General features: G+C 42.5%; 2 protein-coding genes across 2 annotated transcripts in view; one reads left to right on the forward strand and one right to left on the reverse strand.

The window, feature by feature from the left end:
* Positions 1–1,163: 1,163 nt before the first annotated feature.
* purab (purine-rich element binding protein Ab) lies at positions 1,164–7,822 on the reverse strand. Its single transcript, XM_062426288.1, has 2 exons — positions 6,696–7,822; positions 1,164–1,366 (listed from the first exon to the last, which is right to left on the reverse strand). The coding sequence occupies exon 1, from the start codon at positions 7,766–7,768 to the stop codon at positions 6,923–6,925; it is 846 nt and encodes a 281-aa protein (XP_062282272.1). The 5' UTR covers positions 7,769–7,822; the 3' UTR covers positions 1,164–1,366; positions 6,696–6,922.
* A 5,478-nt stretch (positions 7,823–13,300) lies between these two features.
* The window catches only part of LOC133986458 (pro-neuregulin-2, membrane-bound isoform-like), a 47,167-nt gene continuing 33,154 nt past the window's right edge, over positions 13,301–27,313 (forward strand). Inside the window, exon 1 of the mRNA XM_062426284.1 lies at positions 13,301–13,858. Within this exon, the coding sequence (XP_062282268.1) occupies positions 13,447–13,858 (412 nt within the window). The 5' untranslated portion in view covers positions 13,301–13,446. The remainder of the gene's footprint in view (positions 13,859–27,313) is intronic.

Below are 27,313 nucleotides of genomic sequence, written 5' to 3' on the forward strand. Positions count from 1 at the left end.
CAAGGACTACCGACTGGGGTCCCTGGGGGCCCCAAGAATAAACTACTGTAATAAACAACCATCAGAGCAAAATGTTAATATATTTCCTTTCAAAATATTATGTAATTATGTTATGTTATGTAATTAATGCCATCCTATAAATAAATAAAAAACCTGATATGTCAGATACGACAAAACGTTATATATCTGAGGTCTACGGTATCCTAGTCAATAGGATTAAGGTTAAAGGTGAACATAGTATGTTCTGTGATTCATAATTGAAAGGCCAGACTCCTGTTAGACTGTACAATAACTGCACTGAGTTGACATAGCATGCATAAAGAAGGACACATATAAAAAATGGGCTGTGTTTTTCAAATCTGTTTGTTACTGCGTAGGGTAGTGTTAATCAAATGAAACAATTAAAATTCCCCTTCATCTTCCAAAAAAACCCCAATTTGTTCCTCATATCACTGCCACTAAATTGCTGATAATAAGGTTTGGTTTGTGATACGTGAGAATATAATGTGAAGTTCAATCAGTTTTCCGTTCACTGACTGGTTGCCCATAGCAGCCTGAAACATCCTCACCCGGCTGATGATAGTTAATACTGTTAATAGCATCTCTCATACAGTGGCAACAATCTGGCACTCAACCTCTCATTTCCATGTGGAAGTCAAAAGCAGATGTGTGGCGCACTGTATAAAATGTTATCTTTTTTATGACTCTATTGTAGTTACCCTCCTCTTATGCTTGAGTGTATTTATTTATTACAGCATAAAAAATCCTTTCAAGGACAGCTGACAGCAGGTACCTCCTCTACAGCTTTATATGAAATCCATAGATAGCAGTGCTGAAAATGAGAATATATTGTTACCATTCTATTTATACATATTGTCTTTAATGTGTATGTAATGTAAATGTCGATATGTATCAGAATATGGTTATGAATAGCAATTGCAACAGTTTGAAGTAGTCTAGTTGAGTCTTTATATAATGGATATTTAAAAATGTACCTACAGAGCCCGGCACTGCTAAAATCAAAGACTTAAATGTTGAGACAGTTGTGCAGAGACAGGGAAATATGGACATGTGGACATGTGGAATGACTTTTTTATTGCGCGATTAGTCATTTTTCAGACAACAAGGCCCTCCCCCCTCCCCAACATTAAAACCAACAGCAATGTACAAAACAGCACACCTTTTTTTTTTTTTTTGCCATCAACGGAAATTTAATAAGGTAGTGAGAGTACATAACAGAAAGTAATGAAGTGTAAGGACGCGAGTTATGATGATGTTGAGATGTATAGGATGAGCTTGATGTCAAAGCCAAAGTAAGCACCATCGTCATGTAGTCAGGAAAGGCCATATTTCAGTAAGAAATAGTCTAGAAGGGGTGAGGAGAGGTTAAACATGATACAATAGGGTTGTTATCACAGTTTTCAGACATTTTTACCAACTAAAAAAAAAAAAGAACAATATCGTTGTAGCACTACTTTATCATGCAATTTACTTTAGTAAACCTTCTGACACACAGACAAAATATACTTCAATAAGTAGAACTCAATACATCTCTGTCCAGCAATAGTCACAAAGCCTGTAATTTATACTCTTTGAATGTGAGATCCCTATCAAAAATAATATGCAGATTTTTATCTTTCTTAATATATCTAAAGTGCAAGTATTTATCCATTTTTATTCAATGCTTTCTGTAAGTATAAAATACAAAGGAAAAAAAACAGCAATGTGTTTTTCCTGTTTACATGTTATATTTTTCTGAAAGGAGGAGCATCATATATAACAAACCATATATATATATTTATATATATATATACACACACACGCCACAGATAAAATATTTTTGAAAGATACAACATATTATCTCATATGGGGATGGTAAAGGGATTTAGACCAAACGGTGACATGGGATATGTTCATTGTGCATTGACCCCCACCCCTTAAAATCCAGGATCCATTTCCCAAACATTTTGAAAGAATGTCTTTTTTATAACTATACACAACAGTAGCCTATACAGTTTGCAAACATGATGGACCCTACTGCTCGGTGCGTGTGCAAACAGAAGACGTGCTGAATGAGCTCCTCTGTCAATGGTTTGTGGTGAGTCATATAGTGCTTGGCTTTGACCAGAGGCTGTGATTGGCTGTAATTTAACCAGGAACTCTGAATGGCCAATGAAAGACTACAACACTGAAAACCAGACATGGAGCAGATTTGTTGTCTTGAACACCTTTGTGGAAGTCAGTCTGTTTTTTTGTTATTTTTTTGTTAATATAAGTCCTTGTACAGGTTTGGTGGAGGCGCGTATAGCCACCACCCACATTTAATTTTTGTGGAAGTTTGCTGTTTTTAAGTCATGTACATGTGGCTGTTTGAATGCAGTCAGAAACATGAACAATCTCCCCCTGTTCAAAACAGGAGGAACAAGCAGACTTACATCTGTAGCCATTGTAGCAATCCGGCTTTGAGTTACATGCAAGTAGTTACTGCTGCACTTTTATATTACATATACATTTTTTTTGTCTATTTTCCATCAGTTGAAATGTATAAGGAATGATCTGGTCACCTGTTAGAGCAAATAACAACAAATAGAATTAAAACAGAGCTCTTTCAAACAAAAGGTTAAAAAAAAGATCACTGTGGTTATAACAGACAAAAGGCAGGATAACAATATCATCAGGGATTGCTACAATGGCTACAATCGCTGTGTAATAAACCAAACCATAACCTCATCAATGCTAAAAGCTTCAGTGCACCATCGCCTCTGCTTGCTGAATGTAGCCGGAGCCACTACGACAGCACGCAGCTTGACCACCGACGCTTCACAAAAAACAACACAACAAAACATCTGTATACCATTTTGCAGTTGAGTCCTAGAAATGGATGACCGTGCAATGTGGGCACAACATGGCTGCAAGGTCACTCCAGGTTTTGCTGTGACACTGGCTGAGCTCTCATAAACGGACAAATCAGATTTGATCGCACTGTTTTTCAGCAAAAGCGCCCGTGCTGTGCCTCCCTTCCTCTCTAACTGCAACTGAGCTCGCACCAGAGACACAACCGACCCAGTAGCACCTGGAGTTTATAGTCTGTAACAAAACAAGACAATGCGTCTTTTAAAATAATGTGTGCGTTTCTCAGAGTGAGGCATTCACAAAGTGAACTCTATGAGCAGGTTCAAGCTGTCCTTATATATATTTGGCCATTAGAGAAAGACAAAGAGAGAGAAAGGAAGTGTTGTATTTCCAGTTTTCGTGGAGCGTGAGCCTCCTGGAGGCCTAAATTCGATCAAGCTAAAGCTAGAACACTGGGGAATACGTGCTGTATCACAACAGAGAATCTGTACTCAGGTTGACCTCACATGTGCTTTGCTCGGCACATAGTCATAGGTGGCTTGTAAATAAGAAGTTTGAGGAAATGTGGTCATCTCTGCAAGAAGGGAAAGAGATTTCCTGTTCTTCTCTGAACCAGAGAGAGAAGTCCTAACTGGCTCTGTCTGACAGCCAGGTCAGTAGGTCACGGTAGGCTGCTGCCTACAGCAGCTACAGTGTGGTGCCAGGCTTCATTGGGCCTTTCACCAACACTCAAAGACAAACTCCCGCGTGGAACAGATGGAAAACCTTTCTCGTCTCTATTGCAACAGGCATGACCAATCAAACACAGATTGACATTTTTAAAGCAGGGATTCAACAGGATTTCTCCTCATAACCTTTTCAGCCCAGGTGTGCTGTGGGGCAAATCTGCTTCAGTCTAGCCTCAGCTATCCCACATGGCTGACAGGCCTGGCCTCTAACTACATTAGCAGCTTTTTATCCAGCTGAGGCCTCTAAAGCTGCAATCCATGCAGTCTGTGTTTCCCCTTCATGCCAGCTAGGTGGCACGCCGCGCTGACAGGGCCTGCGACCAGGCTCAGTCATGTAAGCTCTTCAAGGCCAACCTGCTTTAAATAAAGCTGATGGGTGAACTGAGCGTATTGATTGTTAACTAGCACTTCAATGTAAGCTTAGAGGTCGATCGGATCAAAAAGAAGGAATGGACTGTGTGTCTGAAAGAGCAGGTTTGGGTATTTGGTCAATTTTGTTCCACCTACAATAAGCCAGGGCGTCTTTTTTTTTTCTTTTTTCCAATGCTTTGAATCCCAAGCTGGGAAAGAGGAGCAGACCTGGCATCAAAGTCTGCTCATATCAGAGAGGATCCTGATCCTCAATGTAAAAACAATAACAAACTCCTCCGTCCTGTGGGTCTGCTGCGACCGATCACTTTCACCCAGCTCAAATGAAACCGCATTCAAGTCGAATCGTAGTTCACCTGTCCTGTGAGCGGCGGTCCCAGGTGAGAGAGGGGTCGCGCTCAGGCTCCAAACACACAGTTTCCTGGCTTCCAATGACAGGAGGCCTTGTGCAGTTCTAGACACCATTCAAAATACTTTAGAGGCCTCCCGAACACTCAGATAGCAACAAGAGGCCTCAACAGGGGGAGACTGTGTGTTTGTGTGTGTATGTGTAAGCCACCCCTGGACCAAATCCCCAAGATACTATTCAACTTGAGTGTAGGCCACTGCAGAGAGGCTGACATGGAGACAGTCAGAGGTTGGTGACTGTCTGAGTTTGTGTTTGCGGGGAACAAGCAGGGAGAGGGTTTTCTCTGGGGTGACTCTGTGGGGGGGGACGTAAAACACCCGGACTATTCTACGCGCACTGATAGACGGACAAGGCAGCCTACTGGTTTACAGAACGTGACAGAAAAAATAGCTCACTACGAGTTTTTTTTTTTTTCACTTTGAGCAAGTGCTTGAGAAGAAAGACTTCACATTTTGGAAATATAATGCAGATTCAGTAACCTCATCGTCATGCTTTCAAATATCTACTGATCACATAGCCTATACATTTTTTTGTCTTTTAATAGTCTATACACGTGATACAATGCCGCGATTGGCACGTACACAATATTGCACACTAATATGAAATGTCCTACACTAGTCAGTGGCTTTCTCTCTGCCTGGGAGGGAGAAACCTGACACGGTTTGGACAACATAATGTGAAGAAAAGAACTTTGAAGAAAAAAAAAAAAGAGCATCAGAATAACAATAATGCAAAAGTGACATATTCTGAGCGGCGAGGCTCCTAAAGAGCGATCGAGGGGCTATAGCACCATAAAGAGATAGATACTGCCTCGGGCCTGCACTGATAGGCCTCTACATCCACTGGACTGCACTCAGAATGACTGCATGGGACCGGCCGGCTGGCCTGCCTGGCTGGCTGACTGCCTGGCTCTTAACACCATCCACCTCAGCTCTGACGAATAGCCTCATCCAGCCGCTCCTGATTCTGTTTTTTGTTGCTGCTGTTTTTTTAAACATCATGGTGCATATGGTGTGCAAAGCCACCCGTAACATCTCCATATGAATCTCCCTGCTGACACCCAGTGCTGCCACAGGCGGTACATCCTGGATGGTTTCCCTGTTCTCGGGAGACACATCTCTACTCTGTGAAAAGCTGCCCAGCCAGGGGTGCTGCTAGGGATTCTGGGCCATGAGGCACTGCGGCCTCCCCTGTTTCCAAAGTGTACAGGCACCACCTCATATTTCTGAGGGGCCCACACCAGTTTCTACCCACTATCACAGTTGCCCCCCCAGCTCCTAGCAGCCATTCAGCTTTCTCTTGGCGTTGCCACCCATGCTCCATGCACCGCAGGGGTGTGAATCCAGCAGTCCTGATGAGAATATATATTTCTGCCTACATAACAGCACTCGTAAATGAAAACATACAGCGGTCGAGGTCACAGACCATCCACGTGAGAACACGTAAACGAGTGGAGTGTATAAGGCACGGGTCGTAATGACGTCAGAGAGGATGTGTTGCCTCGCCGCGCGCTGGCGCGTCTTTTTTGTTTTATTTTTCGCGCCTTCCGCTCCCACAGGTGGACCTCATCTTTTGCATCCCCCACCCCCCCAGAGGAAAAAACAACAAAGTAACAAAGAAAAATTAACCCACAGAAAACGTGGGTATCTTAATAAGGATTTTTTTTTTTTTTTTTTTTTACAGCTGATTCACAAAATCATAATTAGTACATCTAAGTTAGCACTTTTTTTCATTTAGGTTTATATGGACATGGTGCAAGAGGGTTGATATTCAATATAGTAGCTTAGAGATAGATTTTTCCCATTTATTTGTTTGAGTCGCACAAAATAGGCTTTTATTTATTTTAGAGTCTCAACCTTTCGATAATGGCATGATAGAAATGCTTTCATTAGCCTACTACGTTTTAGGTCAAATTAAAGACTATAGCCTACTGTGCCAAACTTCTTTTCGAAACATGAACCTACACGCATGCTGACAGGTGTTTACAGGCCTGTAGTGCTGCCTTCTGCAATTCATACACTTTTAGAGCGCTTTCTTATTTATTCTGCGTACCTTTATAATAAACTATACATCTGGTATCAGATTTTGGTTTCATAAAGTCCATAATATATTCTCTTTGTGCTGATGTCAAATATTCGTTTTACATGAAGACTGTCATTTCATATAATAGACCTCTGGTTTTATTTTTGATTAAATCTTAGTATATTACCAGTTTGAAAACATTTAAACATTTTTTTCGAAATAGCTTTGATGTGTGCAAAATCTGTCGTTTGATAGAGATATAAACACTCTGTTCATTGTCATTTAAATCAAGTAGGAAACAGTTCATATCTTACAGTTCAATCCTTGATAGCAGCGGCTTACTGTTACATGGGTGGTAAGTTGGGTGACATCCAGTAAAATGAGCGAGGAGACAGCAGAGGTGCTGCCATGTCTGTGGAGGTTGTGTGTGTGGGGTGATTCCCTTGGAAATTATCTCTCTATTTTACAGTTAAGTCTCGTTTTCTCTCAAGAGTTCAGTCTTGTCTTGGTTGTTTCATCTCTTCTCTCCGAAAAATCCGCGTCAGTCATCGTCGCCGTCATCTCCGCCGTGCGGGCCCTCAGGTAGCAGTTCGGAGGCCCGTTTCTCTCTACTCCTCTCCTGGATCTTCCTCATCTCCTCGGCGTATTTACAGAAGGTGTTGCCGAATTTGGACCACACTTTGCACGGAACCGTGATGGAGTTTCGGTAAGTGGGCTTCACCTCGCTGACCCGCATGAAGACACCGTACTTATTGGAGCCCACGTCGAAGAAGAAGCGCTTGTTGTCGACCGTGAGCGAGGTGCCCTCCGGGAGCTCCGCCGGCTCCTCATCCACGCCGTAGTCGTCGATGAGTTTGGCCAAAGCGTCGCGGAACTCGATGAGACCCTGCGCCGGCAGAGCTATGGTCTGGCCTTGCGCGCTTCCCAATCCGGGCCCCCGATTAACGGTCTGTCGGATCCTCAGGAACCGCCCCCTCTGGTTCTCTTTCAGATCCATGTAATATTTCCGATTCTCCCGCACCAGGAATTCGCTCTTGAGCGCCCGCCGGGGCTCATCCTGCACCATGTCCGGGTTGCTCGGGCCCAGCTGGGCGTAATGTTCGATAAAGTCCCCGAGATAATCGCGGAACTCTACGGCGACCGACATAGAGAGAGTGAGGCGGCTCTTGTTTCCCCCAGCCCCGACCTCGGCTATCTTTAGGAAGCGGCCTTTAACATTCTGCTTCACGTCAAGGTAGAAGCGCTTGTTCTGGATGTCGACGCGCTTGGAGGCGAGCTCCTCGGTGTCGTGCTGCAGCCTGGACATGGCACCCATCGCACTCGGGGGCAGCGAGCCGGGGCCTGCGGTGGGCCCTCCGTGGTCACTGCCACTGTCTCTGTCCGCCATGATGCTGCCTCCCTGCTTTACCTTCCACCGTCTCCCTCTGCCTGCTGCAACCTCGACTGCCCGTCAAACCACTCCGCCGCTCTATCGCGAGACGAGAGAGGAGAAGAGGAGGAAAAAAATGAAAGTAACTGTAGTTTGCTGCTACTGTAGTACTCAAAGCAGGCTGCGTTCAAGACGCACGCAGTGTTTTTGCAACGTTTCACAGAAATTTCACTTCAGCCCATAGTATATCCGTATATTGCAAGTGGAAGTTAACCCCCACCCATGTGATCCTATAAAACACTGCAGTACTGAAATCAACCTAGATAGATAGATAGTTAGATGGATATATAGAAAAATAGAAAAATAGAAAGACAGATAGATAGATAGATAGATAGATAGATAGATAGATAGATAGATAGATAGATAGATAGATAGATAGATAGATAGATAGATAGGTAGGCTGTTTTTAAACTAAATCTAAATAAAGTAAATCACACGTTTCTGCACACTGTCTAAAATCAATGAGAGGCAGAAGTGGAACAAAAGTCATACCTGAAAGGTACTCGGTTTTGGGTTTTCAGCACCACGGACAGTTGTTTGGGTTTTTCAGCACCACGGACAGCGAACCCAGACCATCCATCTGCAGGGAGAGAGACAGAGAAAGCCGGGTTAGAAAGAAATTTCTGAATGAACAGTAGGCTAGATGATGGTTGTGTGGGAGTCTGAGGGAGGGTGCTGCTATACTGTGAAGCATCATGAATCATTACCTTGTGACTGGACTTACTTATGTATTTGTATTTCAATAGGAAGCTATTGATGGCCTTGAGGCTTTAATCACTGTAAAGCAAAAGCTTATTATCTAATGAGAAAACTCATATTGTCATCACCTTGTCTGGAAGATAAAGATGTATAACTTGACATACATCTGTGTGAATCTTAGGACTTGTGGGATACAGCCATTGAATGTCTATAGGTGGTAGAAAATCATGCAAATTGTGGCTTTAACATTAGAATGAAACTGAAATGTATTTGTAGTGTAATTATACAATGTACAATACCTGTGATGTGAGTTAGTATTGCCTATTACCTTATGTATATCATTTTAACACTTGATCATCTTCTTGGCAGATTTTCTGAGCCTCACTGTTAAAGGTATGACAGATGTCTCAGGTCAAGTTATGAGGTTTTAGCAGAAGTGGTGTTCATAGCCCCAGAGGGGCGGAGCAGACCTCAAGAAGAAGAATGATGTGGGAAAATTGATAGGTGTTAGATAAGATAAGGGCTTAATGGGATTGGACAGCTTCAGAATACTATTGCTACCAAAAGACCAAATCTGGAAAATGCCATCCATGCTTTATGTGTAAACTTTAAACAGTAAGTCATCTGTATGTCGTTTTTAGACACTTTTTTTTAGGGATATGTTCAAACTGAAGACTGCAAAACAATAAAGTACAACAAGTAGACTTTGGTCACGATTATTGCTGGTGATGTAGGGAAATATGACTGTAAGGGAGACATCTCGAACAGATTAACAAAAACACATTCTGTATAATGACTTACACAAAAAAAGGACATCTTTGCCACTGAGACAAGGGAGAAGGAGCACTGGACTGACACTGCAGCACACTGGGAAACAAGTGTATCATAACAAGCCAGTTCAAGTGCTGCTGCCATGCTGATACTCTACCAAATACTGACCTTCTGACCATTCCCAGCAGTTCGGCACGAGTGTCAGGCAAATTGGTGGCAGTCCTCTTCGGATTAGTCGGCAGGAATCGGTTTTTACTCCCTTTCACATTGTTAACAAATGATTTGCTTTCAAGGCTAATTTGGAAATTCTTAAAGTCCCATTCCGCTCAAAAATCTGTTTTTATTATTTTCTCCTACATTTTGATGGTTGAGCTTCACTGTGCAGAATGATGTATGTGCAGAGTTTGACACTAGAAGCTGTTTTCACATTCATCTGATGAAAGTACAAAGTTTCTGTGTGCTCATTAAAAATCTGATTTTAAAGGGGTGGGCCTACAAGCAGGATTTGTAACATCACAAGTAGTTTTGTAGTCAATTCTGGTCCAATATTCAACTTACACCAGTGTAATGTGGAAACTTGAAGCTTCCAGTGCACAAACACAGAGAATGGACTTTACAGTGAAGTACGAGACATTTTGAGTTTTGTAAACTTCTTAAATTAAATATTTTTGTGTATTTCTAGATTCTGGATTTTTTTTTAAATGAAAAAAAAGCTACATGTTATTTTAAAGATTTCAATTAGATAATTGAACTCTTGTTTTTTTTGTGCAAAAAACCCCACATCAGACACAAATTATTATTCAAAGTAGAGTATTTTATACACATCTTAAAACATGTCTGGAGGGGATCTTTAAATTGTGTGTGAGGTCTCTGAATGAGGTCTCTAATTAATGCATTAGTGGTTGAATGAGTGAAAAAGAAACAGTTGGAGGAGAGGTAGAGGGTTGTGGGTGGGTCACTGGGTGGATCACAGACCCTTGGGGGCTGTATCGTCCACTTAAAATGCAGTGGTGATTCCCAGGACTGGAGCAGTAATCCCAATAATGTTGAACCATCATCATTTAAATGAAAAAGATAAAACCTACATGCGTGATAGCGTTTAACACCAAGGACAGCACTCAGGACTGAAAGAGAACTGAACTTGATTTACTGTATGGATCTTAGCTTAATATGTTACAGTGAGGAAAAATGTGTACACTGAGTGAAACGACAGACCTTCATTGCAGCAATCTTGCTGTGGCCTTCAGTCCATATGAAGCAGCATGTGATTGGTCTGTTGGGACACAGCACTAAACCTGTCAAGCCCTTTCAGCACCATGAACAGAGACCGTTCCCTGATAGTGACCCTTCTGTTGGTGAAACAGTTGGATAAGGCAATGATGTAGGTGAGCACTGATGAAATGGCCCCTCATACATTTTCTTTATCATGTCCCCTATTTGACATCATATTTTATCCCTTGCTCGGGATGGACAATGAAAGGCTTTCTGACCTCAACTGAAGGGCACACCGCTCCTGACAGTAGGAAAGGCAACTCTTATGAATGGCTTGATTGATGGATACACAGATGGAGATAGGGACTGGTGTGCTGGTGGATGGAGGAGGGGATACCAGTGGTCACCATAAAAAGCCTGAGTGTGCTGTTCTAAGCTCGTGTTACATTGGTGGAGATATACTCAATTCATAAAAGTCATTTTATTAGCAGTAGCTGAGCAGGATTGGCAAAGTATTTGGGTACAACATCTTTCCACCATAATACCAGCAGTTTAGGGTAACTGATGCTTCCATGTATTGCCACAGATCCATTAATCTGTACAGCATCTCAAAGCAATATTAGTAAACTGCAATGACCTGAATAATAGTGTGGAAAAATGTCACGTATGGTGTGTGCTCTCCTGTAGCGTGCATAGTACAAATGGGTGACAAATGAAAGGTAAAAAGAGGAGTGTCTTAGAACGGTGTTGGGCCACCACATGCTACCAGAACAGCTTCAATGCACTTTGGTATTAATTGTACAGTGTCTGAACTCTACTGGAGGGATGAACACCATTATTCCAAAATATGTTCGCTCATTTGGGATGGATGGGGGCATTGTCATACTGAAAGACACCACTCCCATCAGGATAGAAATGTTTCATCATAGGATAAAGGTGATCACTCAGAACAACTTTGTATTAATTGTTGTTACCCTCCCATCTAAGGACCCAAACCATGCCAGCAAAATGCCCCCCACAGCATAACAGAGCCACCGTAGGGGGCTGTAGAGGGGTTCAAGCATTCAGACCTGTACAGTTCTCTCAGTGTATGCCACATACGCACTCACCCACTTGTTGAGAATAAGGTGAATTATGACTCATCTGACCATATCACTTTTTTCCACATCTCTGTGGACCACTGCTTTTGGTTTTTGCATCACTGAACTCTTAAATGTGCATTCATCTTTGTAATAAGAGGTTTATGCATATAATATATCATGCTATAATATCCTACTCTATGTAGTTGTCAATGGACTGTCCTGCATTGACTTTCTTAGTCACCTGATGCTCTTCTGTGTTTCCTTACATATCACACTAATGTACAAGCATCACGGTCATTGATTGTGTGCTGTTGGACATCATTTCCAATTATATTTACTGATGTCTCTCCCATAGATCTAAATGCAGATGTCACTTTAGTCACTGTTCCTATTGAAACAGCAGCCAGTTGAGCAGTCATTGTGACTGAAGCTCCTGCCCAATAATCAACCCTCTTTCAAAGTCATTTAGATCTTTTCCTTTTGCCATCTTAATACACTATCAGAATCATCTGGACCTGCTCAGCATTTTTATACATGTCACAGAGCATGCTTGGATGTTAATTGCTTAATTATACCATGCAATGCAGCTGTGTGGGAGCATCTGCATTCCTTATGTGTCTCCACTGTTTTATTCAGATTTTTCCTTTAATTTGTCGCCCGTCTGTATGTCTGAGGGCATTAAAGCTGAAGTCTCTTAACTCCCTGCTCGCCTCGCCATGCTGAGGAATCCATTGAGAGAATTTCGCAGCGTTAGTCATCGCAACAACTATCCGCAGTGTGTGTAGTAGTCGCCTATAGTCTCTCTTGCACCTCTTGCACTGGAGATCCACAGTGGGCGCCGTGCAGGGCTTGGCTACAGACGCACTCTGTGCTGTGTGTCTGTACACTGCGTGCGTGATTTCTATTGCACCCACCCGCAGAGGTTTAACACAGTCGACCGGCATGGTCACATGCAGCTGGGTCGGTGGCGGTGTGCCGGTGGGTGCCCGGGTCATTAGGGTGTTTGCGCAGGACGTGGCGAGCCGACGCCAGTGACCGGGCAGGTGATGTTTGCTCACGTAAGCCGCTCGCGTTTGATGAGGGGCGCAGGGGACGAAGCTGGAGGGTGCGCGCTACTGTTGCATCGCCTCACCGGATAACCACTGCTATCTCATCCTGTCCGTCTGTTCCTCCCTGGTTTTTCTTCACTCTTCTTTTTTTCTTTTTTTCTTTTCTTTTTTTAAATTTTGCCTACTGACAAACGGATTTGCAGGAGTGGGACTCTTTTTTTTCACGATCGAAATAAGTGGATAAAGGACCCGACCTTGCGTGTGCGTGTGCGTGGAGTGCGTATCGTTTCTTGTGATTCCCCTGTACGCGCAAGCTGCTTTTTTTCCTTCCAAAGAGGCAATGCGCCCACCCATGCGATGCTAGCCTATTAGCTGGAGAGAGAGAGAGAGAGAGAGAGAGAGAGAGAGAGAGAGAGAGAGAGAGAGAGAGAGAGAGAGAGAGAGAGAGAGAGAGAGAGAGAGATAAAGAGGGAGAGAGAGAGGTTTCAGCCCTGGATGCGAGAGGAGGCTAATTTACGAGTCTTGTTTTGCCTTTCAGGAAAAGGGGAGATAAGAGGGGGAGGGTGGTTGGTGAAGGAGAATGCAGCAATCACATTTTTAAGCATGCAGAAACGGGCCGTTTCCGGTTCCTAGGCTGGTGTGTCCCCCCATCCGAGGCCAGCAGCCGTATGGGGAAAGCAGCGGCAGACACAGATGGCATGGACACTTCCACAAGGTCTGCCGCTCTGCCCTGCCTGCTCTGCCGGAGCCCGTTCGCCGCCGTCTCTCTCTTCCAGCTCGCTCCGCCGCCCAGCAGCACTGCAGCACAGCACAGGCTGACGGCATGAGGCTTGATCCAGTGCATTTCTCCATGCTGGTCATCGGGGTCTCCTTCGCCTGTTACGCCCCGAGTCTCAACTCCCTCCAGGACCAGGCGTACCGATCAACCGTGGTCATCGAGGGCGAGGTGCGCTCCTCCCCGGAGAACGTCTCCTCCCGGGAGCCCTACAGTGTGAATGTCAAAGTGCTGGACGTGTGGCCCGTCAACAGCGGCGGCCTCGAGAGGGAGCAGCTCGTGACCGTCGGGGACTTCGGTTCCGAGGCCCCGTGCACCACGGTGGAGAAGGACCACAGATATATCTTTTTCATGGACCCGACCGCTGAGCCCTACGTATTCAAGGCATCGTACGCCCCTGTGGACGCCAGCGAGCCGGAGCTGAAGAAGGATGTGGAAAGAGTGTTGTGCGAGGACTGCGGTAAGTTTAAGGCTTTTCCGTCATACCTGCCATACACTCAAACCGCACTATAAGGGCCACTGGAGCTGCCATGGTGATGTAAGGAGACAGTCACCGCTCTCTGGCTGCGCGTGCACGTGTGTAGTCTATACAGTGTGTCAGCGTGCATACACATATGCCTATGCATGCGCGCTTTTGGTGCACGTGCGCGAGCCGATTGACACTTCCATCCACCATAACCCGGTCACCCATAATGAAATGAGAAGCATGGTAGGAAATGTGTGTGTGTGTGTGTGTGTGTGTGTGTGTGTGTGTGTGTGTGTGTGTGTGTGTGTGCGTGTTTGCATGTCATGTGGATCTGTGTGTGTGTGTGTGTGTGTGTGTGTGTGTGTGTGTGTGTGTGTGTGTGTGTGTGTGTGTGTGTGTGTGTGAGATAGAGAGACAGTTGAACCTGTGAGTTAAACCTGGTGTTAAACCCACACAGCAGGTTCCTCAGTAGATACTGACACTTCAGCACAGCCTGGATCTGCATCATCACATCATTTCAGTGAAGTAACCTGCATGTGGAGTCTTAAGGTGGAACAGGCAAAGAGCAAAGCCAGTGGCTGCAGCTCCTCTCTCTCTCTCTCTCTCTCTCTCTCTCTCTCTGTGTGTGTGTGTGTGTCAGAGAGAGTTGGGCAGAGCATGTGATGGGAGTCAGGGACACCAACCTTGTCTTGAGATAACCTCCTTTCCAAACTTCGTATTGTTGGCCACAGCTAGTTTAATATGCCAAATCCGATCCCTCCTTATATCAGAAATTGTGGCAAAATCCTGACAATGGCTGTCTGTGGGTGGTGGTAACAGCTCAAATCTCTCAACCTGTTGCTAGTTTTCACCATGGATGTCTGACATTGTGCATTTGGTCAGCCAACAGAAAGTCCTGCATCACTTCCTGCTTCTCAAATTAGAAATGTCACTGAGAAGTAGCTAAAACTGTGAGTTTGTGCAGCAGGAGAAATGACTATAGTCGGCACCATCCATTAATAAGTTGTGCACTGTTTCCCCTTTCTCTCGCACACATCTTCCCTTCATTTATCTCAGCCATGAAAAGAGAGAGAGAATCAGGGTCAGCGCCTCAGCTCAGATAACCCCATGAACTAATCTCTTAGTGTGAATTATGTAGAATACCAAAAGTTTGGGCACACTTTCTCATTCAAAAGAAGGTTTGGACTGCTACTGTACATTATTCAAGGTGCTAGTTGCAAATGTTCTCATTATTACCTGTAATCTTATTTTCTACAAGAAAACGCTGACTGTGATCCGTCTGATCCCCTCCACCTGTGATTTCAGTATTTAAAGTGCTTTTTTTGAGATGATGCTACTGTAATTTTTTTTAATGTTGTACTACTGTGTTAAAGCACAGCTGCACAAAAGAGAGAGGAAGTGTCACATTTCTCCAATATAAGCTATAAGAGCGCCACTTTAAACCCTTTAGGGCTTCATTGTGTTCGTTAGTGTGAATGTGAGGACAAAAAAACTTCGAAACAACGTGATGAGGAAATCATTTCTATAAATACAAGCCAGCAGTGTCAAACAAGTGTTAAATCCTAATAGGAAGTAACTTAGATGTCTTAACAAAGGGTTCATCTAGCAGTTGAGCTTTTTCTTTTCTTTTTTCTTTTTTACCTCGGTGACATGCTTAAATTATCAAGTCATTTATCTACGACACTGCTGTTGTAATCAATCTAAAACACATTTTCCAGGCAGGGATAAGCTCAGGAGAGGACATACCCACTTATGAGCTGATTCACCCCCCACACACACACACACACACACACACACACACACACACACACACACACACACACACACACACACACACACACACACACACACACACACACACACACACACACACACACACACACACACTAAAAGCCAGAGATGCAGGGAGAAACACAACCATTAGACAGTCCAAAGGGTCTGGTGACACAATACAGTACGCACTATGGCAACCAGTAGCCTCTTTATGTCCGCAGCTTCATAACATCAGCACCACTGTTTGTTAGTTAAACACAGCTTCTGCTTCTCTTCCGGGATTGATTGGATTCATCTGCTAAAACTAACCCCAGAAGTGCATAATCCATGCACCGAAATAGCCACTAGAGCGCTTTATGAAAATGTGTGTGCTCCCTCTCTTCAGCCAGTCTGACTATTTAGAAGTTGAGTGGGGATCGGGTTAAAAAAATATCAACTTCAGGTGTCCACTTGTTGTCTTAGTATATTCCAAATACACACATACTGTACGTTTGTTAAAGTATTACAAAATAACCCCCCTCTGCAAAAATCCTCTTGTGCCTGTCTACAACAGTTTGTTGTTGTTTGTTGGCCAGGACTCCCGCTGAGTTGTAGCTCCCTGGCTGGCTACACTGACGCTCACTCATTTGCAACACTTCTTCATTAGGTTGATGCAGCGATGTCAGCGAATGAGCTACGACCGAGCCGGGGCTCCTGGCCGGTGTTCAGGCTGGAGATGTGCATGAGGGGATAATGTGAAAGGGGTTTCATTTCAGAAAAGAAGCAGCTCAACAGTGTGTTAGGGGTGAGGGTTGTATCAGCAGACACACACCCTGAGTTTAACCAATCCTAAACTGTGTCTAAACCCAGCCAGCCAATCACAACCCACTTGTTGGGACGCCCACTTTCTGTCCACGCCCGCCACTTTCTGTCAACTTGCTTATATTCATGTCAAGTTTTTAGCTTCAGGTATAAGCATCTGGTGCGTTTTTCAATAAAAACAGATGCATTTGGTAATTGAGCATACAAGTTTATAGCCGAGATCTTTATGTGCTTTTTTGATGTTAAAAATGCAATCTGTAATGCAGAGGAACAGCAAACTGCAGTTTTTTGAATGTTGTTTCAAGTTAACATTATGTGGACCTTATTGTTGGAGTTAGACCTGTTACCTCCCTTCCAGTTTGATTATACAGCACAAGAGGGGCTTGGTCATGAATAGAGAGAGAGTAGAAACAGCTTAACATTACAAGACCACTGTAGGTCATTATTAGATTATTGTCACAGTGGTTTTATTCCAACTTTCGGCCAATGAATGTTGACATTTACAGAAAGCCGTGGTCACGTAGACCCCTCGCTGTGAGAGAAATTATGAGACAGTAAATCTTTTTTTTTGCAGTATAAAAGATAGTAGACCCTTCTTCCAAAAGCAGAGCCCATGTTGATTAAATGGTGGAAGCAGGCAGGTTCTCTTTTACTGTTTGTGTTATTGAGTCTGCCATAGCAACTCCAATAACCTCTCTCCATCCCGGGCTGTGTTACATGGAAGTTACTGTATCCCAAAACTGCAGCCTGGACTTAGAAATGGCTGCAGTCGATAGGAACAACAGTTTTTTCTATCTTTCGTTCAAGGCTACATGAGTTTAGTAAAAGATAGAAAATCTTGTCCTGAACCACTGAAATCACACGTGTGTCTCTGCTGAGCTCAGCTGGCCATCACTGCGCTCTCCCTGTTGAACTCGTGAGAATAACTAGCATGGACTGCTCACACTTCCCTTTAAAAAAAAAAAAAAAAAAGTACAAACCCATCATATCTTCCGTCCCAGGCAGTCTAAAACGTAATGTAGGTCTTCTCTGATCATTGCTGTTGGCATGCCTTTTGAGATACATTGACAGTTTTCTTCCTAAAATAGCTTTATCTGATGCCCAAACATGCTCCTGTCACTGATTCTCTGTCTACTGCTGCACCCCCACCCCTTCCTCCTCCTCCTCCTCCTCCTCCTCTTCCTCTTCCACCTGCTGTGGCTGACTGTAGATGGAGTGTGTGGTTCAGTTTATGCCTGCCCTCCTGTCAGTCAGCCTCACTGAGGAGGAGAGAAACAGAGAGAGAAGAGAGAGAGAGAGAAGGGATAGATCTTTAGCTCTGTCATTACAAATAGATGCCGCAATAATGCATACTGTAAAACTACTAATAATAGCCAGCGCCTCATGGAGAGCGAGCGCACCGGGTCCACAGATAGTTTTATTGTGCCTTGAATGTCTAAAAATGAATCTACTGATGTTCTGTAGTGCCAGATGTTTTTTTTTAGGCTCATCTTAGCCAAAAATAGTCTTGCTTTAAGCACAGGTTTGTTGTAGAGCATTAACGAAATAGTTCAACATTTTAGGAAATACACTCATTCGCTTTCTTTCACAAGTTTAATATCAGTCTTATGCATTAGCCAAGGTTAGCATGACTGAAAGTAGAGTGAAGCAGCTAGCCTAGTTCTGTCCAATGTTGGAAAATAAGCCTACAGACATCTTTAAACCTGTATTTTGCTTGTTTAACCTGTACACTAACTGCTGTTAAATGACTATTTGTGGTTTTCGGGGCAGTTAGGAGCTGGATTAGTGACCGTGTGGCTTGCTGAAGGCTTCACAGTGAGGTTGTGGTTGAGGTTTGAGACCAGTCAAAGACACTGCACATAAGCACCGGGCAGAGTTCTGTCAATCTTCTCAACTCATTCTCAGGAAAGACCACAAATACGCCTAATTTCCCTTTAAAATCACCACCATGACCATGCTGTCTATGATATAGATCTCAAAAACCTCACAACACTCAAATGATTGGCCAAATGTTCTGAATTGGGATGTATGTGCATATAGATGGATGGGCGTATACAGAGCATCAAATGTGCATACAGAGTGTAATTGTGGATAATGCACATGCATGTGAAACTAAGCTGACAGCCTCACCTGTGCATATACGACTGAGTTTTTTTTTTCTTTCAGTATTATCATCAGTATAATTTCTTTGGGCTAACATGCAGCGCTGTCTCTCAGCTCAGGTTCACATCAGCGTGCACAGCAGCTGGAGGGCAGAACTACTCCGGCATTGATCTCCAAATCCCAGAATTAGGAGGTTTTTGCTCTGGGGCAGCAACGTCAAAACAATCCTTTGCAACAGGAAACATATCCAAGGCCGCACCCTTGAACAAGTCGTTAAACAAATCCCAGTGAATTTCAGCTTTCATTATGGCTTTCTGTGCCACTAACACGTTTAGGTGAACAATTGTCTCCAGCCAGCAATGAGAGAGAGAGAGAGAGAGAGAGAGAGAGAGAGAGAGAGAGAGAGAGAGAGAGAGAGAGAGAGAGAGAGAGAGAGAGAGGTGTTGGATAGAGATTTTCTCGCTTAGTGCATGTGAATCTCATGTTGACACTGCTGTTTGTACTGTTCAGGACAACGGCAATTCTTTAATTAAGAGGTAAGACAGTGTAAAGGTGGCGCTCAGGTTGACGCACGTACCTACTGTACATTAATGTGATTGCGCATCCAGGAAGATTCACTGGTTGAATCAGTGACTTGACAAGACTCTGTGTGTGTGTGTGTGTGTGTGTGTGTGTGTGTGTGTTTGTTGCGAGAGGTCTCTCACTTGTCTGTCTCATCCTTTCCCCCTCTTTGTTGCGTTATCTGTGTCTATTTCAGACACCCTCTGTGTGCTTCTTTCTCTTCTGTTTCTCTTTCCTTCTGTCTCTCTCACTGTCCTTGTCTCAACAGAGCATTATACCTCTACACACACACACACACACACACACACACACACACACACGCACACGCACACGCACACACACACACAGAGCCATGCCAGTTAGCTGTTGCTGTTGCTGCTGTGCTGCAGATGCCCCAGTGTGCTGTCATTAGCAGGGAGATCTGGGGCTGCTATAAATTATGCACACTGAATAACAGAAGGCTGAGGATTTCTCCTCTCTGCTGCCTGTGTGTGTGCGTGCGTGTGTGTGTGTGTGTGTGTGTGTGTGTGTGTGTGTGTGTGTGTGAGCGAGACGATGTATAGACCACATCTTTGCTTACTTATGTTCTGCTGACATTATACTGATCAACTTCGCTTGTCGATGTGTCGGTATTAGCGCACTTCTCTGTGGCTCAGCTCGCTCGTGACTGCCAAACTCTTGTACATGTCCTTGGTTGTGTAGCGTGTGTGTTTGTGTGTGTGTGTCCTTGCTTGTGAATAATGTATCAGCACTCATCTTTTCCAGCAGTCAGCCTTAGTAGAAAACTCTGACACATGCCTCTTAAAGGGACCAGCCCAGTGCCACATGGTTCAGTTTGTGAATGAGAGAGCTCTTTGTGTAACCCTGCTCTCTCTCTGGCACACACACACACACACACACACACACACACACACACACACACACACACACACACACACACACACACACACACACACACACACACACACACACACCTACACAACACACACACACACACGCACACACTCAGAGAAACACACAAGCACACACATGCAGATTTACTGCACACACCACCCACACACTCATGCGGATGGTGCTGCACACACCCTCCTCACTGCATCAGCAAAGTGCCTGTTTCAGACAGGATGGATTTGGCTGATGCTCTCTGCTTCTCAGTTAAGATTATTTTCCCACAGAATTAGATTAGACACCAAATTCAGAATGTTTAAAAATAGAAATGTATATGCAAAGGACTTGTCAGCTGGTATTCCAGATAAAAAGTCAAAAAAAAAAGAAAGAGAGACGTTTGCTCCTGTTTCGATACATCTAAGGCGTCCTACTCTTTTCTTGGAAAGCCATTTTCATCTCTGGCATTCCTCTCCATAAGTAGCCCCGCTGTGCCAGACTGTAAGGGGTTGGCATACAGTCAGTGAACGCCTGATATTCATGAAGTTGTAAAGTGGCATTTTCAACTGTCACTTCGGGTAACGCTTCATGAGAGGAAAAAAAAACCTGCTCTGTGTTGCACCCAATGTGCTTTTGAGCAAGGCGTTTAACTCATGGAATCAGTTTCCGAGGCGATGCTCAGCAGCTGTTCTGGTCAGCTTTCGTATTAACGTGAGAGAACATAGAGTACAAACAATTCTTAGAAAAGAAAAGGATTAAAAACATCCCTTTCTGTTTTATATCAGGCTATCTTTGGCTCAGAAAGGTGGGCTATCTTTATCTCTCTTTGTTGTGGTGATCTTCGATTGTGACAGGTAGAGTAATCTTCATCTGTCTTCCAGATGTCGTCCTCTATCTCTCTAGATGTTATCTTGGACCGGAGTAAGTTTGTGCTGGATTCTGTGTGTACTACATGTTTGACTTGGCGTCTCTTTATGCCTTACGCGAGCATTTTCTTTGATCATACAGAAATAGTATTTATCGCTGAGGAGTAGTGGCTCTTTATTTTCTTCTGAAGGAACATTCTGCACATTAATTGAAAGGATGTTGGCAATACGTCGCCTAATTCCAAGTTATGAAACAATATTTCAGCTTCTCTTGCCAGCTTTGCTTCAGGATATTGAGTCTTTTTATTCTTGATTTGGTCAATTATGATACAATTTACCTCATTTCTATCTGCACCGAGGTACAATAAATACTCTAGGTTTTTGGTGCAGCGCAGCAGGTGTATCACCATCATCTGCATCTGGAGCACTGATTCCAAAATAATTTGACCAAATAATGACATAAGAGGAAGTTATGATAATATCTCTTAGCTGAGACAAATTTGTGTTGGAATTATTTTTAATGAAATCATATTATGTATGTAAATCTTGTTGAGTGTTTTACTTTGTAGTAAAAGTGACTCATTTACAGTAAGACATAAAAAAGACTGATTCCTCCATTACTTCCTAGATTCTTATATTTCATCCAGCAAAATTGCAAAATTTCTAGATATATAATAGCGCCCCTGTAATCTTAACATTTGAACATGTATCATTAGCGAAAGCGGTGGCAGAAAAAACAGCCCAGGCTGCATGTGATAATTTATTCTGCTGTTTTCAGGGTTGCAGTCCTTCTTCTCAGTGATCTAAGTTGTCAATACCATTATTAACCTCATTCACAAAGGTCTACTGTCTGTCTTCATTAGCGTCATTCATTTATCTACCATGTGTCACCTGAGTCCTGGTGCATACATCCCAGCTTTGAAAATAGATGTGCGCTGATTCAATTTGACTTAACGGATCATTTGTATTTATGTTATCTTTAAGAATAATCCCGTTGTAAAATAAGCCAGAGGTGTCTAAGACTGTTCTTAAATAGGAAGGCTGAGGCAAAGATAGCAGTAGTCCTTTCTCTTGTTCTGGCTTTCATACATTATTACCGAAAACTGACATGATTGAATTAATTTTACAGTGGCTAACAATTGAAAACCCCCCACCGTCTTCTGACCAGAGCGGAGAAGAGGTCAAAAGTCAAATAACTGCTTTTCTTCTGAGCTTTAAACGCAGTTAAAACCACAACCAGGCAAGATTTTTTAAGTGAAGATACAACATCTTATGAGCTCTAGATCCCATTCCTCTTTTTGATATTTCATATATTATATTTGCCGGGGGAAAGAAAAACTTATTTGAAGAGTGAGCTACAAACTATCCCTTTAACAGCAGTAAAATGAGCGCTCCCTCCAGAGAAAGTTGGACTCACCCAGAATGAATCTTTAGTCTGTCTCGTCTCTTTGGAATAAAACATCACAGGCTGACCAACTGATAAAGAGACATGCTGTGATCAATTTATTGAGGTTACGTTAGAGGATTTCTGGGAATTGAACTTCAAGCATTAAATAACTGGTTCCTGTCGGTGCTATTTGGAGCAGCCAACACGCAAAGTTGCCAAGTGCAGATTTAATCCTCAATAAACCATTGTCAGTGCAGTGCAGTGCATTCATGTGAGTGGATATGGACACGTCAATGGGACACAATAGTGCCAGTGAAACCTTTTTTTCTTTTTAAAGATGTTTTTCATAATTTACATGTAATTCAAAGCCATATTTACACCCATGGAGACGTTTTCTTCCCAGCAAACAACAGCAAAGGGTGTCTTTTCTTAGATACAAAGCTGGCATATGCAGTATGTAACTTAAGTTACTGTTCTACTGCCACAGGGATTTGTTATTTAGCAGTTTGTATTTGTTCCAAAATGTCATAGATGAGCACAGATCAAAACATCAATTTGGATATTCAAGACACCTCACATGTGCATGTATATACTATTTTCAAAGGTACCACACAAGCATGATTGACAACTTCTCTTTGATTTGGTACTAGGCAATCTTGATCATAGCAATGCTCAGTGAGACACAACTTGTGTAATATTAAGATCAGTGTCATGTCTATCAGTTCAATTTTACATATGAAATATAAAAACTAGAAAATTGGATAACTGAAATCAATTTTTTCTATTATTCATTCTTCAGATAAATGTATAATGATGATTTTGGAGTCCTTTTTCTAGGTTTTTCTACTTGTGGAATGTTGATTAAAAAAATGGAAAATCATAGATGTTTTATTTTTATTGGTGTCTTGGGCGATTTTGGCGCTTAAACCTTGTGTCACAAATCTGAAAGTGGGTTTAAACAGCATCAAAGCTTTAGCTACGATGTCTAACAGTTTTTCATCAGTGTAAGTGGTAAAAAAAGAAAAAAAAGAAAAGGAGAATCAGCTGCTAAATATTATTATTTATGTTTCCCTTTGTTCTCTCAGGCAATCTTGAACTGTGTCAGTGATCAAACCAAACAGCCAATCGAAGGTCATGGTCAGTATTCAAAATGACCAATCAAATTAGGAAAAACCTTCAAAGTCTCAAAAGTCAACTTGCGAACACAGAGGAAGGTTCCAGCTCACACTTGTCAGAGTCCTGTGCTCTCAGGACCGCATTTCAGCTCGGATCACGTGTACGTGCCTGTTTTTTATGTGCGTTGGTTTTGAAACTAATTAAACACCATACGGGGGCTGCTTGTCTCACCTATCATCACGCCTGCATTCAAGGATTACATCCGGTCATGGCCGCGCACAGATCCCGAGTCCCAAGCTGTTGCAGTTGTTAATTACTTGAATATGCTGTTGAACATAGTGTTGAGCGTGTTGTGTGGAAGTATATGTTGAGATGTTTAAGAGGATTATTGCATCAGATTTTTTTAGAATTAAACAAGACATGCCCTTTGTGTGTGACACTAAAGTATTTGCGACATTAATCCCTACTAGACTAGACCCGAAATCATCTTCAGGTTGAAATGATCTTAGTTCATGGAGTTACAATGAAAATAAGATGGTTTCAGTCTTAAGATGCTTTTAGAAAGCATGGCTTTGTTCTACAACCACACTCTGAAGAATCACCTCGCTAGTAAATCTAGCCAAGAAAGTGAGAATATCAGTCATATACATGTATGTAAACAGATTGCTATTAAAGACTTATATTCATAAATAAGCCCCTAATATCTACAGAGAGAGTGGGTCTTCTTCTACAGAGGCTGACATCTTGCATCGGCATGTTTCTACAGTAGCCCAGAAAGGACAAACCAAACACTGGCTTTCGATAAGGCCGAGTTTCGTGGCCACTATAGGTTCTTCTACACACTTAGAAGGGGAGGGGGTGAGGGTATTCAGTAAGTTACAATCTGCAACCTCACCGCAACTAAATCCTACATAGTGGTCCTTTAAGTTTTTCTAATTTAACTTGTTACAATATGGATAAAACACAACTGCTTTTGAACTAGGTTCAGAACAGGATGAAAGAAAAGACATGAGTCTGGAGGCATCATTTCATTTGTTTTGTTTGTTTTATTGGGCAAAAACTTCATCAAAATCAAAGGCTGTATCTGCCTAAGACTGTAGTTTCACCTGAGAACATGCAGACAAATCAAACTTTTGGACTGAAGTGTCTTACAGAGGCCGCAGAAACAGTTTTCAGTAACTGCCTCAATAAAAGAGTATAAGTACAAAGGATGGGTCACCTTTGCAGCTATAACTAGAATATATTAGTTATAGGCTCAATGATGGACAAACTTGTACTGAAACATGTAAAGACAGATGTGAATGGGGAGTGTTTGTTGTAGAGGAGTGCTGAAGGATTGTCCTGAGTTGAGTTGAGAGGATCTGCAGGATGACCACAGCATCACTACAGGACACATGTGAGGGAAAAAGAGGGATTTTAATTCAGCAGCTCAGATCATACATCACTAAGCTGCTGGAACATCTACACAGAAACATTTATAGCACCAATTCATCCTGACTCACAGTGTGCATTTACCTGGGCCAAGGAGAGGAGATCTCAGCTAATCATCTTTACAGTGATAGTCTAATTTCTACAATATGCATCTGCAAGTGTTTCTAAAGCATGGGCACACTGCATAAGAAGGCTATTACATACGTTAGCCTATTTAGCTTTTTCATCGTGGGCAATACAGGAAAATCAATATATGCCTCTCAAGCTATATGATGTATATTTACATAAACAAAGATGTGCAGTTAGAGGGAGAAACTGCCCTCTCAGGCAGCCCAAGACATCAATAGAAATAAAACCTCATTTTCTATGATCTGATCTATTATTTTCAATTTTTGTATTGTTGTATCCAATATTCCAAAAATAGAAAATTAGGAAAAAGACCCCCAAAACCTTAATTTTACATCGATCTGACAAATGACAAATACAATTTTTAGAAAGTTTAATTTAATTTTCCAATTTTTATTTTTTTCATTCTGTATTATGGAAGATTTCAACTGATAAACATCGACACTGACCAATTACCATATTATCATGAAAATAAATGCAAAGCCAGACAAATGAAAAGACAGTAGCTTGTGCAATCTAACATGTCAAATACTGGCAAATAAGTCAAATTAACTCTAAAACACAGGAACTTGCAGATCAAGAAAATATGCCCTCGTTTAGCAACAGAATGGATCAGGACAAGTTCTGAGTGAAATGTGTAGTGAGTTATACAATTCCAGGATCTGTAGATATTTTACCCTTTCAATCACTTTAAAAACCTTCAACATCGTAAAAAAGGGGCAACGATGTAGTCCAGGGCTAGACTGCAGCTTGCAGACAGCTAAATAGGAGTTTAGTATACAGTAGGTCTGATATGTGCACTCAGTTTTGTTTTGGATCCTGTCTGCAATTTGGATTAATTATAGGAGTCTTGTCTAGTTCAGTTCTCAGCAGAACCTGCAAACAGCAAGGCACAGGAGTCTAGACAGATATAAATGAAACTGCAGATACAGTTTTTGTAGTTGTTCTGTGAGAGAAATGTTGCAACCTTGGCAATGTTCCCCTAATATAAGGCCAGTTTGATACTGCTCTGAATGTATAGTAAGTTTTTTTTCTGACATTGTTCCCCATTAATCAATTGACAGAAATTTAATCAGCTACTATTTTGATAGTTAATTCATTGTAAAAGCAAAAGTGCCAAACATCCAAAGTTTTTCAAATGTGAGGATTCAATGCCTGTGTGATCACAAAAACTAATGAGTTGAATATATTTGTATTTTAGACTTTTGATCACATAAAGCAAGCAATGCGAAGATGTCACCTTAGCTCCAAATTATCATAGGCATTTAAAAAAAAAATAATAATAACGTTTTCAGTTCATTAAGAAAATATATTTGCATTTCACAATAAATAACAATCTCTGCTTTGTCCTTATTTAACTGTAAACTATCAATTCACTGATATCAGAAAATGCTAAAGTTGTAAACAGGAAACAGGAAATGTAGAGCTGGTTATCATCTGCATAGTCGGTGAAACTAGACCTCACAAGAAAAGCAGAGGATAGGATATTTTGAGAGCCCCAAAACTACATATGTTGTCATTCCAGTGACAGACGTCATCTAGCAGCCATAGTAACCTTAATATCGTAACCATGACAACGTTGTGTATCAATAACTGGATGATTAAACCTTGTGGCAGCATGTACAGATTGAAAATAACGGGTCCTATGACTGAACCGTGTGGCACACCACAAGAATTAAGTCTCAGCGTGTTTGTTTTGTCTTTCAAAGCTGTGGTAGGACATCTTCTTCCATCAGCGTCTTTGTCTGGCCTCTCGAAGGAGCAGTGGGACATCTTTCCTCAATAGAACCTTTAGCTCCTCACGAAGGACGGATGTGATCAATGCTTCAATCCCCTTATCAGGAGAATTGTGTCTGTTAGTCAGCTTTATAAACCTGCAGTTAATGGTGTGTGTGTGTGTGTGTGTGTGTGTGTGTGTGTGTGTGTGTGTGTGTGTGTGTGTGTGTGTGCGTGCGCGCATGTTGGAGGGGTTGATGGGTGAGATGAGAGGTGAGAAATGGTGGGGTGAGAGGTGGATAAGAGATGGAGGAGAGGGAGGCGAGAGATCAGGATGGATGGAAACAGGAAAGGAGGCAGAGCTGAGAGAGAGAGAGAGAGAGAGAGAGAGAGAGAGAGAGAGAGGAGGGAAAATGGATAGATGAGTGGAGGGAAAATAGAATAGAAAGTGTATGGAGGGAGGAGAGGGTGGGGGAGGCAGGAGGAGAGAAGGAATGAGAAAAGATAAATGGAGGACAGGTGGGGAGCAGGATGACTTGCACACGACTCCCAGCCCCGAGAAAGAAGAAGAGGAGAAAGGAGAGACACAGAGAATAGCTTTTCCCCACCGTTCTGCCCGCAAGCCCTTCATTAACTATTCATTACCAACTCTGCACATCCTCTCTATCTATCTATCTATCTATC

The sequence above is a fragment of the Scomber scombrus genome, chromosome 9 (genome assembly GCF_963691925.1).
Source record: "Scomber scombrus chromosome 9, fScoSco1.1, whole genome shotgun sequence".
Classification (NCBI taxonomy): domain Eukaryota; kingdom Metazoa; phylum Chordata; class Actinopteri; order Scombriformes; family Scombridae; genus Scomber; species Scomber scombrus.

Excerpts from the sequence above, each read along its gene's own strand:
- purab (XM_062426288.1), bottom strand. The coding sequence starts at position 7,768 with ATGGCGGACAGAGACAGTGGCAGTGACCACGGAGGGCCCACCGCAGGC.